The sequence below is a fragment of the Hakea prostrata genome, chromosome 3, assembly GCF_041222555.1.
Source record: "Hakea prostrata isolate BN-2017 chromosome 3, UWA_Hpros_2, whole genome shotgun sequence".
Taxonomy (NCBI): domain Eukaryota; kingdom Viridiplantae; phylum Streptophyta; class Magnoliopsida; order Proteales; family Proteaceae; genus Hakea; species Hakea prostrata.
Window position 1 is genome coordinate 40,522,577 of NC_142602.1, and position 16,778 is coordinate 40,539,354.

Consider the following 16,778-nt stretch of genomic DNA (forward strand, 5'->3'; position numbering starts at 1 on the left):
AGTATACAATGTGCAAATTTAGTCATAATTTGATGGATAATAACATTGTGAAAATTGAGGAAAGAGAGATCCTACCAAGTGACTATTTCAGATAGAGGTATCAACAGGTTGGTTTGCTCTGGTTTCAGATTAAAGTCCGTTTTCCATGTAAGATTGATGAAACTGAAACCAAACCAACAAGGAAAATTCGGTTTTGGCTTGGTCTAGAATCTACTTGGTTCCACTTCTTCTAATAGTTTCTTAGCCAGGGAATCTTGGACTTTTGGTTCCAGTCCAGGTTTTTAGTCAGTTTCAGTTTGGTTCAGGCTCTTTTAGTTTTCAGTAAGGCGATTCGGTTTTCTTACCACAAAGTGACAGAACAAGTCAAATACGACTACAATTCAATTTGTGCTATGCCATTTCGATTTGATCCGGTCAAGTTTACCCAGTTTAATCCCAAGATTGACACCCCTTGATTTTACATTTCGAGGGTCTATAATAAACAAAGAAAGCACCATAGACAATGATGTTTTACAAAAAAAAATTGAAGTGGGATGAATGAAATGGAGAGGTGCAACGTAACACATTCCTTTAAAGCAAAGAAAGTTCTATAGAATAGAAATGCCGCCCAACCAGCTATGATGCATCAGGCAGAATAAGAAAGGCCACATACCAAAGCTACGGATTGCAGAGACGAGGAGGCTCAGATGGATGTGTGGCAAAACCTAGAAAGGATAAAGTGAGAACGAACACATTAGAGCTTATGTTGGAGTTGATTTGATCAATTACAAGCTCCAACGATGTTATCCGAGGCAATTTGACCATGAGCAATTGAGGCCTGGACATGCCCCCAATAAGAAGTGATCTGACTGTGATTCCTAAAAGAGCCAGGGCAGGCCTACAATTAAAAAATAGGTGAAGTCACAGAAGAATGACATGCAAAGCTTTGATCTTGTACCAAGTATGACCTCTAATCAAATCTATTGGAGAGCAAGAATCCAAATTCCGACACCATGTAGCTGAGATTTTCTGATTTCCTACCTAATACAGAAACCAAGAGGACTACTTCCCTCAAAAGAACTAGGGTTGGCTCATGTATGGTGGGCCTTCATTAGCTGAGTCTACCATGTAATTGGCCAACTTCATGGACCTAAACAAGGGTACATGGGCTGAGTACGAAGACTTTCCACACTCGGGTCATTTTTAGGCCTTATTTTATGCCTTTCTGCTAGTTGGTTGAACCAGCCTCTTGGTACAAGTTGATTTTGACAAGGGATCCAATCTAAGGGATTTGAGTCATTTTACTTTAAAAGGTGTGAAAAGGCTATGTTAAGCCTCCATGCTTCTCTCTTTCTTTTCTTTCTTTTCCCCCCCCCCCCGGCGCCCTTTTTGGCTGGGGTGGGGGGTTGGTTGCTAATAAATTGTTTTAAAAAAGTCCAAAGTCAGTCAGAGATTAGGTAGCTTATTTACTTGATAATTTGCAAGGGATTAGCGCAACTTGTTTGCCCAGAAAGTCTTTCTTATCTGTTTTCCAAGTACATAGAAGACCCCATTTTCAGGCTGTTAAGCCATAATAAAAGTCCCATCAATGAAATAATAGAGGCAGTTTTTGAATTTGGTAAATCAATTTACTGAGGAAGCCATAAAGGCTGTTACAGTTTCCTATTTGGGAGAATGAAGTGTACCAGTGTTGGACTCCATTATCAATCAGGTGTGAGACCTGTAAAGCAGCTGGGCAGCCACCTTTTGTTGGCCAACCAAGTGCTCCACAGGGGAGTACTCAGGCAGGCAACAGTCCTTAGGTCTTGGACCTTCTTCTCCTATTTTATTTTTGTTTTCTGTTGAAAGCCATTAAATGTGCACCTCAGCATCCCCAAGCACTGTCCAATTCAAACCCAAACTTCTTACTTGTAGAATTAACTGATTTTAGGTTGTGAAAGTTTGGACGAAACTTTCACGACCCTCAGTCTAGCCTCATATCCAAATCACAGCCTCATCTGAACCCTAAAACCTCATTGACCTACAATCCCTAGAATCTCTCAACAAATCCTTAGAAAAGTCAATTTTCCAAAACCTCTCCAAACTCTACTCAGTCTGAGGCTTCTCCTCCAAGGCTATCCTTAAAGCCACATCCCAAACAGAATGTCCTATTTCTTCCAAATTAACCCTACAGCCATATGCTAAATTGTGCAGAACTGATCTTTAGAGAATCCTGAATTGCAGCTGCTTGCTTGGACTGACAATACTAAGGCTTCATTATCCTCTTTCCTCTTACTATCCATCTTCCATTTTCAAATTCCCATCTCTCATTTTTCTTATCCTCATTTGTTTTCTTGCCCCAACTTACTTTCCTTCCCATGTACGAAGGCCTAGTTCTCCCTACCTTGTATTGAAAGGATCTATGTAGTCAACCTCATTTAGTTGGCACTTGGGATTTGGCTCAGTTGTTGTATATGTCTATGGTTTCTGTTTTGTATTTGAACTAAATAAGGGCATACCCAACAGAAAAAGCTATCACTACTGCAAGGTCTGCAAAGGTCATAATATATGCAGTCTCAAGCCAACTTCAAAGAGCGGCTGTTTCCTTACTTCAACTCACAACCACTAGGACACATGAAGCAACCTACAGCTGTACCAAGGCCCACCCTCATTTCGTATTTCAACTATTCAAGTTAATAGATAGAAGAAGGGTGACCCACTCAAACAATCTGGCAAAAAGAGACTAGCATAAATGGTGATGTAGCAGCCAAGGTTCCAAAAGCTTAGAGTGGTGGGTATGAAGCCTACCCAAGGTCTTGGTGTTGAACCAGACCGCTTAATGTAGTACTACTGTATTTGATTGATCAAAACAGTAGTCAAATAGGACCTTTCACAGGGAACCAAGTTCAGATTTGATAGACTTAAGATGAAATAGAATTTAGATGTGAAAGAAGGCTGAAACTAGAGTAGTAATATAAGGATAATAGCATAACAATCCGGGCTGAATAGATCTTCAAAACAGGGGCAGAACTATGATGAAGAAATTGAAAGGACAATATGAGAAAATTGAGAATAACAATGTAACACCCGAGCTTCACACCGCAAGGTGGATCAATTGGATCAAACACCAACCTACCTTAATCAAACACAAGGATTCTCCATAGAGAAGGAATGCAAATAAAGCAATTTGATTTCAATTGATGAGTTGTCCTCACTTCTTACATAAGTCTCTTTATATAGTATTCTAAAGAGACATAAACATTAATGGTAACATCCAACCACTAGCTAACACCACCTACCTATTAATAACTCAATTATTCTTGACAAAGGAAAACTCCTTTGACAATGAGTTCTTTTATTTTCAAAGCACAAACCCTTTTATTGTTTTCAAAAACTAGACTTGGGCTTAGGTCTAGACCATGGAGATCAAAATATGTGGGCTAACTTTAACCACTAAAACAGTCTTAGCCCATGAAAGTCATGGTCTGATTTGGGTGATAGCTTTAAGGCCTTTGCTAGTTTGATGGGCCTGACCCAATGGGCTTCTTCTTACCTAAATATGTTTTAAATTTGCATCAACTCTCCCCGGGTTGAAAACATTTGTCTCCGACGAATGAATGAATGACATGTAACGTTCATACAAATCGAGATCGAGTTTCTTGAAATCATCAGCATGAATCCAAGTACTATCATGTCATGGACGATTCTTCCATTTGACGAGGAAAGCATGGTATCCAATGCCACGACAAGTAGTTTTGTAAGAGTCATCCAAAAACTCCTCAATGATGTCAGTGATTGGTGGCTGGAGTTGGGGCAACTTCAACATTGGTTCAGTGTCTCCATCATCAGAGTGGTGTCCTTGTATGGACCCATCTTCTTTGGATGGAGTTTGTTGTTGACCCCATGTTGGAAACTTTCTGGATTGACAAGAACCATCACCATGTCTCCCGGTTGAAACTCCACATATCGTCGATAACGATCTGCTATAGCCTTGTAGACATCACTGTTGAAAGCTATTCTGCGGCGAACATCAGCATGTACCTCTATGATATGGCGTAGAAACTCGTCATCCTCAATACTCACGTGCTTGTGGTGGTAGTGGGATGAGGTCTATAGGCCGTCGAGGTTGAACTTCAAGTAAAATCTCAAATGGAGTATGACCTGTCGTATGATTAACTGAGCAATTGTAAGCAAACTCAGCTATGTCGAGTATGGACGGCCATCTCTTCTCATAATCACAAACCAAGCACATCAATAAGCTTCCTAAGCTTCGATTCACCATCTATATTTGTCCATCAGTTTGTGGATGGAATGCGGTTGAAAACTATAACTTTGTGTTAGTTTTCAGCCACAATGTCTTCCAAAAGTAGCTCATGAACTTGACGTCACGATCTAAGACAATGCTACTTGGTAACCATAGTCGTACAACCTCCTTAAAGAATATCTTCGCAATGTGAGATGCATCAAAGGTCTTGAGACATGGTACAAAGTGAGCCATCTTTGAGAATCGGTCAACCACAACCATGATGGAGTCATATCGCTCTTTTGTTGAGGGTAGCCCAAGTACGAAATCCATACTAATATCAATCCAAGGTGCATAAGGAACTGGTAATGGTGAGTACAAACCTGTACTTTGGTTGGTTCCCTAGGCTAGCTGACAAACTCTGCATCTTTTGATTACATTATCAACATCCTTCGCAATATGAGGCCAATAATACCAGTCAGTAAATTGTATGATAGTCTTATCCCTGCTGAAATGACCTCCCAAACCTTTGCCATGTAGCTCCCGTATGATGTGATGTCGTAGGGAAGAATTTGGAATGCATAACCGAGTTCCCAAAAACAAATACCCATCGTGAATTGAGTATTTATGGTGTTGCCTACCTTGTTGTCACTCCTTGTATGGCATGTTGAAATCTTCGTTCGATGCATACTCATCAAGTATCTGATCAATGCTAACTGCATGTGCTGAGAATGTGCTAAGAGTAAGTATTTTTCGGCTCAATGAATCACACAATATGTTATCCTTTCTTGCTTTATACTTCATTGCGAAAGCAAACTCTTGTAGATAAGCAACCCATTTAACGTGCTTGTTGTTGATCGACTTCTATGAATGTAGATACTTGAGGGCCTCATAATCGGTATAGAGAATGAACTCTTTGCCGATGAGATAATGTCTCCAATGGCGTAACACCTGGACAACAACATTGAGCTCCGGAACATATGTCGAATCGCGTCACTTGGCATCATTGAGTTTCTCGCTATAAAAAGCGATGGGTGCCCTCCTTGCATCAATACACCTCTTAGACCAATATGTGAGGCATTAGTTGCTACCTCAAATATACGGTCAAAATCTGGCAGGCGAAGTATTGGAGCCTCTATCATCTTTTGCTTGATAAGATGAAAGGCTTTGGTTGCCATCCCTGCCCACTTGAACTCACCTTTGCCTTGCTTCAAACACTCGGTAATAGGTGCCATGACTGCCCTAAAGTTCCAAATGAATCTCCTATAAAACAATGCAAGTCCATAAAAGCTACAAACCTCGGTGATTGTCTTTGGTGTAGTCCATTCTGTTATAGTTTTTATCTTCTCTGGATCTACTTCAACCCCCTATGATGAGACAATAAAACCAAGGAACAAAACCTTTGGCAGCATAAAGGAGCATTTCTTGAGATTGATATATAGCTTCTTATGACAAAGCACTCTCAAGACTTGCCGTAGATGATCGATGTGATCATCTAGATGCTTGCTATAGATCAATATATCATCAAAGTATACGACCAAAAATCAACCAATAAAAGGACGGAGTACCTGTGTCATCACCCTCATGAATGTGCTAGGTGCATTCGTCAAACCAAAAGACATGACTTTCCATTCGAATAGTCCATCCTTGGTCTTGAAGGCAGTGTTCCACTCGTCTCCAGGCCGAATATGAATCTGATGATAGCCACTTCTAAGATCCAATTTAGAAAAGATCTTAGCCTCAGATAACATGTCTAACATGTCATCAAGTGGCGGTATAAGAAACTTATACTTGATTGTAATCTTGTTGATTGCTCTGCTGTCCACACACATGCACCATGAGCCATCCTTCTTTGGAGTGAATAATGCTAGTACAGCATATGGACTTAAGCTCTCCTGAATCAATCCTTTATGTAGCAACTCATTCACCTACTTTTGAGTTCATTGTGCTCTATTGGTCTAAGGCAATAAGCCGGTAGGTTCGGTAACACCAAACCCAGCACCAAATCAATGGCATGTTGAATATCACACAAAGGAGGTAGCTCATTAGGCAACTCATCAGGAACCATATCAGAAAAATTAGAAAGTAATTCTTTGATGGGTGGAGGGAATGTCACCTCAGGTGGAGGGCTTACTTCCATTGTAACAAGAGCCAATACCAACCCTATATCATGGCTAGAATGAATGAACTCCTTCTGAGGAACAACCAACAACTTCTTTGCGGTATGGACAAGTGACAACAACTTTTGTGTTTCAATGGTCCCCTTTTGGTTGGTCCTCAAGGACCTCCGCTGACGCATTTCAGCTGGGACATTGACTGGGTGGAGGACAATGTGAAGTCTTTTGAACTTGAATACACTAGTTTTTCTTCTCCCCAACCATAACATCGTTATCATATGGTCGACCAAACAGAACATCAGTAAGATGCATAGGGATTACATCACACCATAACTCTTCCTCATATCGATGGAGCTTTAGTGGTACGGAACACCGTTGATTTACCTCTAGAGTATTCTCATTCAGCGAGAATACCCGATATGGTTGAGGGTGCTTCTCCACCTTTAAGTTTGCTTTCTTCACACAAGTGTCTGAAGTAACGTTGACGCAGTTCCCACTGTTAACTATCACAAAAGCAGTATTATCTCCAAACTTCATACGGCTGTAGAAGATACAATTGCGCCGCAGTCCTACCCTTTGGTTTCAGCCACCAAGATGCGGCTTACTATATGAATGCCATAAGCATCACATCTATTAGCATCATCCTCATCATATGCAGCTCCGTCATAGTCGCCATCATCAAGCAAGTATGGGAATAGATCAACAAGATCTTCTTCCTCTATTGACTTTTCAATCTCAGCAACAACAATAATCTTTTGACGGTGTGGGCAAATATTTAACATAATGTCCAATCTCTTGACAGTGAAAACATTGTGTTCGGCTGCCACAAGTCATAGGAGTCTTGCCCTTATCTTGTCGGGTAGGAAATGTGGGTTGAGTAGCGGTTGTTGTAGTAGGTTTTGGTGCTGGAAAATTTTGCCTAACCTCCCCGGCTTGGTATCCAAACATTTAGTTGTTGGATGCCAATAATTCCTCCGCACATAGGGCTTTTTCAAAACAATCTCGGACATTCTCCACATCCACAACACCAATGGCCCTATTGATTTCAGGCCGTAAACCCAATCCGAAACGTGACAAGATTTAGATCTCCCTCTCTCGAATTCCTGTACAAGAAGAAAGAGAGCCAAATTGTTCCATATATTCTGCAACTAACAAGTTCCCTTGACGAAGCGAATTTAACTTGTCTTGTAGTTGCAATCAAAAGGTAGATGACAAGTACTTTTCTCTCAGTTCTCCCTTCATTTCCTCCGATGTAGTAAGAGCTCTACCACAATTTTCCAACTCATATTCGCGAGTTCTCCACCATTCATGTGCAGCTCCAACTAGCTTAGTACATGCTAGCTTCATCTTCTGTACCTCCGATAGTTCATACGAATCAAAATAGTCATCCAATGCTGCCAACCAATCAAAAAACACTTAAGGATCATGCTTACCGAAGTATTCTTTGAGTTCAAGTTTAACCCTGTGAGAGTCACCAACATGTTTATTGAATGTAGGTTGTTCTCCAGCAAAATAACTTCGTAGGCATGGTAAAAAATTCGAGGGAAACTCAAGTTTTGACCGGGTGAAAAGGGGAAACTTAGGTGGAAACTTGGGAAATTTCAAGGAAACCAAGGACTTTTTTGTACAAGTTTCAACATCAAGTTTCGACAGGTTTTAGAGAGCATTTTGGGGTGGGGTTCTGTATTTAAGCTAATTAGAGTATAAAGAACACATTGGTTGTATTTTGCTAAACAAATCAATGTAGATATGTAATTCAATGTACATAACATCAATGTAGAGTTGTCCGAAAAGTATATTATAAACTTAACTACTTAAGCACATAACATTCAATATATAATTTCTAACTTCAAAATAGTTGGCAATAAAAGGAAAATACAACTTAGTGCTAAAAGGAGTGCCAAGAGTGGATTCATCTTGTGAGCTAAGTAGTACTATGCCTGTAACATCCTCTCCTCCAACCAACGAAAATAGACATCCCATGACATTTTATGCCTATGGTTGTCAAGGTAATCAACAACTGTAATTTTATAAGTCTGGTCATCAACATGCTTAAGATAACCAACCTAAGGGAATACGCACTTTGGATAGGGAAGTCCTGATGGAGGGGGTATTTGTCGTGGTATTTGGGGAAACATGAAATAAACAAAAAAATTGAAAATTTGGGAAGCCACAAAATTTACAAGAAAAAGTTCCAGGTTTCCACGAAATTTCCCAAGTTTCCCACAAAATTTGGGATTTTTTTTTTCTCATGAACCAGCTAGTCCAACTGGGTTGAACCAAGTTTCGATAGGTTTTGAGGTTTCGACGAGTTACGACGAAATTTTGACAATTTCGATCGAAACGTGGACTTTTTTTCGGTCCTCATGAATTTCGTTTCACATTTTCCAAAATGCGAAATTTCGATCGAATTTTGTACCATGTTCGTAGGTGCTCCTCAAAAGTTGGTTGCACAATTGGAATCCTCTAGGGTCCTCTCCCTATATTTCTCAGAGTAGGAAAATTGGCTATAGAATGAGCTGGATGGGATTCTTCACCAAGTGGAGGGTGAGGAGCATAAGCAGAGGTAGCAACTTTGGCCTCCATATAAAGAACCTCTTGTCCATTTGCTTCTGGCTCGCAGTGATTTGGTTGCTCAGATTGTAGAAACATCTTCATCATTGCCGTCATAGGATTAATTGGACTAGATGGTCCAAAATCTTCACTCCCTGTCATGGCTCTGATACGGATACCAAATAATGTAGTATTGTATTTGATTGATCAAAACAATAACCAAATAAGACCTTTCACAAGGAATCAAGTTCAAATTTGATAGACTTAAGATGAATAGAATTTAGATGTGAAAAAGGGTTAAAACTAGAGTGGTGTTATAATGATAATAGCATAACAATATGGGCTGAATAAATCTTCAAAACAAGGGCAGAACTATGATGAAGAAATTGAAATGACAATATGAGGGAATTGAAAATAACAATACAACACCCGAGCTTCACACCACAAGGTGGATCGAACACCAACATACCTTGATCAAACACAAGGATTCTCCATAGAGAATGAATGCTAACAAAGCAATTTGATTTCAATTAATGAGTTGTGTTCTCACCTCTTACATAAGTCTCTTTATATAGCATTCTAAAGAGACATAAACATTGATGGTAACATCCAACCACTAACTAACACCACCTACCTATTAATAACTCAACTATTGTCTAACTTTTGACAAAGGAAAACTCCTTTGACAATGAGTTTTTTTATTTTCAAAGCACAGCCCATTTATTGACTTTTCAAGAACTAGACTTACGCTTAGGTCTAGACCATGGATATCAAAATATGGGGGCTAACTTTAATCCACTAAAACAATCCTAGCCCACAAAAGTCATGGCTGATTTGGGTGATAGCTTTAGGCCTTTGATGGGCCTGACCCAATGGGCTTCTTTCTTAAATATGTCTTCAACTCTGCATCACCCCCCCCCCCACCCCACCCCACCCAAAAAAAAAAAAAAAAGAAGAAGAAGAAAAAGTGCCTTTCTTTCCCATCTTCTCTCTTTTCTTCTTATTCTTCTTTCCTAGTGTTATATCAATTTCCCAGCAACCACCTCTCCTCTCTACTGTTGGGTTGTATTCCAACAATCTCTGCTTCCTACGTTTGATTTGCTTTCTCATCCTCTACTTCTCTGCATTCTCTTCTACCCTATCTATTATTCTGCCATAATTTGTTCACAGTTCTGAAGCTGCCATTCTTCGTACGGTCTCAGTTATTGTTATAGTTCCACCCAACCTAGTGGCAGGCCTTTGTATTTCTGGTCCAGCCAGTCCAGCCAGTCCAGCCATAGGATTGGTCTAAGTTTTGGGTGCGATTAGCTCCTCAGTACACCTTACCTTCAACCAGAATGGGAAGTCAACAGATTCACAAACTTTTATCTATCATTGACTGTCTTAGAAGTTATTAAATCTGTCTCTTCTGAGTTTCTACTTTCTATAATCCGCTTTTCCAGCAGCCAGTGCAATGGCTTGGCATTTAGAGGGTTTAACAACCCACTGAGAGGTCTAGAATTTTAGATATCATACTTCTGTTTCTTAATTAAATTGATGTGACTCCGTCTCATGATCATTGTGTTTTTTAAATATTACTTTGCCTACCTAGAACAAATCAGAAGGCCAAAGCACAAAGAACAAGGAGAGACTTACTTCCTCAGTAGTAACATCATCTGGCAACCCAGTCACATAGACATGTGTATTGACTTTCAAATCAAACCAACTATCAGGAGGTTTATTAGCTTCCTGTAAAGGGAAGAATCAACAATATAAGAATCATAATACAGCAATAAGCATAAATATTCAAATTACAGTCAATCAACAGATTAAGTAATCAAGGTATTCGTAAGCCACCAAGCAAAAACATAAAAAGAGGAAATTTTCAGGCCACAGAAACATTAAAAAACAAAACCGAAAGTTATAATGTAGTTAGTCTTTCTTTAATCAAAATTAGAACAGAAAACGTTTTAAAAGTTGTGAAGGAAAATAAAGTAAAAATTTTAAAAGCATAATGGAATACCTTCTTCTCAGCCTGCTTCTCAGGCGACTTTCTCTTTAGATCAGGCTTTGATTCCCCAACATCCACAAGCTCTGCATCCGGCACGCCATTGGACTTTTCTTTTACAAAGGTCTCCTCAGCCGTTAAGTTGGGAAACAACTCTTCTTCTTGCAGGTATGTCATATCTTCTAAACCGTAATGCTCACTCCCCCTGACTGAGCCGTCCTAGAAAAGAAACCAGAAAAAGGAAGAGAGAAATTTAACAAAAAATCAGAATAAAGGACAACCAACCACCCAAAAAGAATGCAATAGCAGCAACGCCAGCACTCTGGGAATCCAAAGTTAATAAAACACACCTCCACCAACAGCCCCACTACCCCCTTAATCTTGACCTGAAAAGGAACAACTCAGAACAGACTCAAGCACTGCTTCTTTGGTCAGTGTACTTTTTCAACACCAACCAAACCAACAGCTTTAGTGGTTCCCCATTCCAGGCCTTCAAACTGCATTAGCAGCAAACCTAACCAAACCTCAAATCTCCTCAACATATTATTTCAACAATCCTGACTCTCAAGGGTAAGAAACCAGAAAGAGCCTATATATATATACATACACACACACACACATGAGAGACACTCGAGTGAACAAGAACAGGGTCCTGTTGTAGATGAAGAACTTGACACAATCTCAGAATTCAAATTTCATCCAAAACAACCATAGGAATATAAGTTCCACAAAATTTAAATAAAATTTTCAATTCACTGTAGTAGAGTGTAATGTTGTTGCTGTAATTCTGCTACTGAACACCACCTTGTAGAACTTTTTCCATTTATTTTAGCGAAAGCTCCATTACAAGATGTGTGGTGGGTTTCCTACCATATTCACCCACCATGTTGTACAATGGCAAGTTGGCAGTAGATAGGGTCTACCAAGCATTGTAAGTTAAAACAGGACCCACAAAATATGAGAGAGAAAAAAGTGCCATGTAGATATCAAATAGTTATCTATAAACAAGAAACAGATACTTGTCAAACACAATACAGCACCATTTAACATCCATTCTCTTTAAACTAAAAAGGAACAAAACTGAAATGCTAATATATCCAAACACCTACTTGAGGAACCCACGCTCTCAAACCATGATCCCACTTGTAAGTAGTTCCATCATCATCAGTGAATTCTTCCTCCCCATCAGGTGGTGACACAGGCCTCTCACCAGCATCTCCATCCGAGTGTTTCAACTCATCCAAGCCAGCAACATCAGCAGATTGAGTACTATTTTTCAACAATTTTGCTTCCAACTCTGCCTCTCGGACCTCCTTCTGATATTTTGCTAGTTCGTCATCATTATCGGAAGCTACTGCACAGTTTGGCACATTGTGAGGTACATGACACTGCACAGTTTATCATAAGGTGAGCTGAGTGACATATTCACCTGCAGCAGAATTATCAGGTCCCTGTAAAGATATTGCACTCTGTAACTCAGGAATTGATGATAATGGCTCCCAATCGCTCCTCCCTTCTGACCATACGAGTGTGTTTTCAGCAAGGTATCCGTTCAAGAAATGCTCTGCCCAGGCGAAGCAAATACAGCTAAGTAGGTTGTTCTATAGCTCATTAGACCATTTGAACATGACATAGATGGAACAATTGTCCTGAAACCCTGCTATATTGATTACTGGCAGAACTGAAATTCAAAAGGAGGAAAAAGAAACACCTTAAAAATCTGCAATACTATGAAGAAACAAAATAATTATCTGTAATTAAACATTGAAATCCTTAATCCAATCCTATACGGGCATTAAGAGGAAAGGAGTCAATTAAGCCAGTAATGGATAAATATACAGCATCTAACTAACCATTAATCACTTCAAAAATGATTTTTTTTTTTTTTTCAAAATAAGAATGTATTAAATCACGCAGGATTCCAAAACCCCTACTGCATGCAGTGCCTCAGCTCAATAAAGCAAGTCGGATTGGCTAAAAGGAACTACCATTTACAGTCGACAAACCGATGCAGGGGAACAGAGACCGCAGCTAAAAAGACACATTGTGAATCCTCATTTAAGCTAGAAGGACCCAGAGACTAAAAGAGAAATTTGTGTAAAAAATGCGTGGGTTTTATTTTATGGAAGGTTTACAAGTCCAATAGATATTGTTCCATGAGCTTTAACAATTCCGATAGCAGAGACATAATATTTTGTTCTAAACTTTTTTTTTTCCTCCTTTTCTGGTAAGAAGTGGGAACAACTATACTTTGAAGTGAGAAAAGGAAAGAAACATGTCTGCACTTCTACTTCGAAGTTGATTTGGCTCCTTTTTTTTGACAGAATACTTTTTTCTGCAAAATCATTTTGTACCATTTTATTAACTTTATCCATGAGAATGAACCAAATTGGGCATGACTGCTCAAGGAAAACTTTCCAACCAAATGATGCTCCATAGGTCTCAACTGTATGAACAACCAATATGCCATTACTTTTTTTTGGACATACCAACCAGAAATTTAGAAGTGCAAGCGGTTTCCCAAATCTTTGTAATACAATGCAATTCTCCCTTTTGTTTTTAAAGTGCTCATAAAATTTACATCCAGCCTTCAGGACAAATCCTGTAAATATTTTTGGCTGAAATAATCAGAGCTTTCATGGGCAAGACTATCAAAGTGGTTATTCCTTCTTTCATGTCCGTAGCTTTACTAGTTTGAATCGATCATGCAATTTCCAAGAATATTGACAGCTGAGATTTCATCCCCCCCCCCCCCAAAAAAAAAAAAAGCGAGAAAAAAGCAGAAGATAATATCACACAGCAATTGGGGGAAAAATTCCCTACATATAGACTGCTGCAAACAAATGAATGATGCACCAAAACAAGAATAATAACATAATGTTCACTACCAATGGCACCAAACACATATGTGTTAAGACATTAATTATTATCACTAATCACTAATCATTTAAAAGCAGCAACAGCAACAAGCAAATTCTTATGCATTGAAATGTTGACACTTCCATACAAAGACCAACTTCTAGCACGGGCAATAATCATACCATCCATAGCCCATTAAAAAGTCCACTAGCTATAATAATAAATGGCAAGAGCCAAATACCTAACCAACAAAAAGAATCGAACTAATCATGTTTGTTCATAGAAAAAAGTAACAATTGCAATGTGCTGTTTGGTGAACTTTGTCATACTTGAAGTCAAAGCAGGCCCATCTTCTGGACCATGTAGAAGGTAAAACTGAGATCAAGAGAGAACGAGATGCAACGAATATTGTAAATTCAATCCAAGATACAAATGCCACAGAAAAATACTCAAAAAAACCACCTCGAAAAGATTATAAGACAAAACTCACCTCTTAATTCTGACAAGGCATAGGGGCCAACATATTCTTGGGTTTGACCTAAAATGTACCACCCTACTTCAGAAACACTTTCAGAAGTCGCCCCTCGGGTGTTCTCTGAACCACAACAAAGATGACCATGTTAAGAAAGCACCTAAGTTAGTGTTGAGGGAAATCTAGGTAGTTTGTAACTAGCTATGCAGTTATAATGTTTGTTGTACATGAGTATCTTTTATAAATAAACCATCGATGAACCATTGGGTTCATCCGATTGCATTCCACTTGGTTCTGTGGGACCTCATTCTTTAGGTTTTTTGCAGAACTTGTTTCATGAATCTAACAGTTAGAAGTTGTTCAACCCTGTTCGCAGGTGAGTCGTAACAAAACCCACAACCGCAACTCACTATAACATTGCACAAGTCAAGGTTTCTCAACTTCTCCTTTGCTATAACCAAAAGAAAAAGTTATTAAGCACCCAAAAAAATTTGAAGATAATCTCACTGTGTTTTCTGGGGTTTTCATCTCACACCATATGGAAAGACAAACTTCCCAGGAGTTTGTCCCCTGGTTGTTAATTCACACGAACTAATACAAAAAACCTTAAAATCCTTCCAAGGGAACAAAGAGATTACTAATAAATACAACCGTTCAGTTTCAGGGATTTTACTCACCGGATTCCATTTAGTAATCAGTTGCAAGCAAGAAAACGTTCTCTCGCGCTTCGTCAAAGGTCGTTTCCTAATCTCCTCTTTCACGCAGAAAGTTCGAGAAATGAAACAAGCGCGACTTTGGAAGGCTGAAACAAATGCAGACAATAGCATAGGGCACACCCGAGGGCATTCTAGTGAAAATAATTGTCAGATCCCCTTTTGGCCAATGAGAAATCAAAGCATATATTAATTAACTATGATATGAGACATGCCATAAGAGTGCATAATGATTAACTATGTTATAAGATTTAACAGAAGCATACTGGTCAATTTTAAATGATTAGGTAGAATCTACTATCACCTCTAGGGATTTTTATTTGTAGCAGCCACTGCTGGGTGGTGATTGTGCCACATAATACAAATAAAATCGAACGGTTGACAATCAAATAACAGGAGTTTATTTGTAAAATTATTTTTTCTTTTTACATTTTAAAGTTTAAAGTTTACTAATTTACAAAATCTACCCTCCATTCACCCGACTCTCAGTTCCCCATTTTTACGGAAAGATGCTATCGTGCTTTACCATTCTCAATTCCAATGTTATTTTGCTCAATTAGACTTGAAATAGGGTTGCTTGCAGAGAAAATGCATTTGCAACACCGGGACCACGAACAAATGGGACGCAGGGTTCAGGGACTTGGAATTTGAGAAAGATGAGCAGAAATGAGGTGAACAGTTGAGCCGAACTTGAAGACATAATCTAACATGAGGTAAACACGTAATTCCCCCTGATCTTTGGTTTTTTGCTTTTCGAAAAGCATTTACAAGGCCCAACAAAAAGGCTAGAAACTGCCAGAGATTTTGTTCTTCAAGTTTTGGTAAATCCAATCAAACAAATGAGTGGGTGCTGTAATATCATACTGGGAACAGAACATATTCAAGCATTAGAGAAACTGAGACTCCAAATTGATATGGTTATTCTTTAGTGTACTTCGGATATGGTGATTTTTCAAGTTTATATTCTTAGATGTTCTAAGCAACCTTTTGTCGAACACGTATAATGCATCTAAACGACAGAAGCACTTACAAAGTAGTTAAGTTCTCGGTGTCTGAATGGAGATAGTCACTCCACCCACTACTATAATCGATGTGAAAAGGAATGCGATCGCCTGGTTCTCGTCGCTGAGTTCTTTGACTCTTTCAATCTACAGGAACCTCAGTGGCCACCGGAACGAAGCAGGGGAATGTAGGGTATGATTTTGTAGATTAGAAAATTTTAAATCTTAAAAATGTAAAAAATAATAATAATAATAAATTAATTAAAAAAAATACAAATAAACCCCTACTATTTGATTCTCAACCGTTCAATCTGATTTGGATTACGTGGCACCATCACCATCGTGCAACAGCCAACAGTGGCTTCTGCAAATAAAAATCCCACCTCTAGCGAGAAAATCAGTAAAATCATAGCCAAATCTAAAAATATAATTAAAAGTAACCCTACTAAACAAATAATACAGTCTCAAAATGTCTAATACTAAACTAGAACTCATCCAATCTAAAAATGATTGGAGACCTTAAAAAGTAAAAATAATAGATGAGCAATCTGAATGGATATGCAAAGCAAATGCTTCTAAAGACGATCCAAGGAAGATGCCATTCCTAATGGCTTCAAATTTGCCAAAGAACTATGTTCATGTTTGCTTTGAACAGTCACAAAACCACAATTGTAATCCCACATAATGCATCTTCTACCTCCTTTGTGTGAAGTACTATTCCATGATCCATCTACATATATTTGAAAGAAAACAAGCTCTTCAATAATGGCATGACTTGGCTTTTGGTAAGAGTCTCCATGACCCCTTTGAGATTCGATGACGTGGGATTGAATATCTGCACATAAATAAGAGAATGTAATCATGGTATGTAGAAG

The 16,778-nt window shown here is 38.8% G+C and overlaps 1 protein-coding gene across 3 annotated transcripts in view; it reads right to left on the minus strand.

Annotated features, from left to right (window-relative positions):
- Window positions 1-15,001, minus strand: part of ELF9 (RNA binding (RRM/RBD/RNP motifs) family protein) — a 39,908-nt gene extending 24,907 nt beyond the window's left edge. Inside the window, exons 1-6 of one of the 3 annotated variants that reach the window (XM_089150408.1) lie at window positions 14,867-15,001; window positions 14,208-14,312; window positions 12,288-12,422; window positions 11,968-12,209; window positions 10,874-11,077; window positions 10,507-10,599 (exon numbers count right to left, since the gene is read on the minus strand). In XM_089150408.1, coding sequence (XP_089006534.1) covers window positions 10,507-10,599; window positions 10,874-11,077; window positions 11,968-12,209; window positions 12,288-12,422; window positions 14,208-14,312; window positions 14,867-14,876 — 789 coding nt within the window. In that variant the 5' untranslated portion in view covers window positions 14,877-15,001. Of the gene's footprint in view, window positions 1-10,506; window positions 10,600-10,873; window positions 11,078-11,967; window positions 12,213-12,287; window positions 12,423-14,207; window positions 14,313-14,866 lie in introns of all 3 variants that reach the window. The other 2 variants (XM_089150407.1, XM_089150409.1) reach the window with 2 other exon arrangements.
- Between the last annotated feature and the right edge of the window lie 1,777 nt (window positions 15,002-16,778).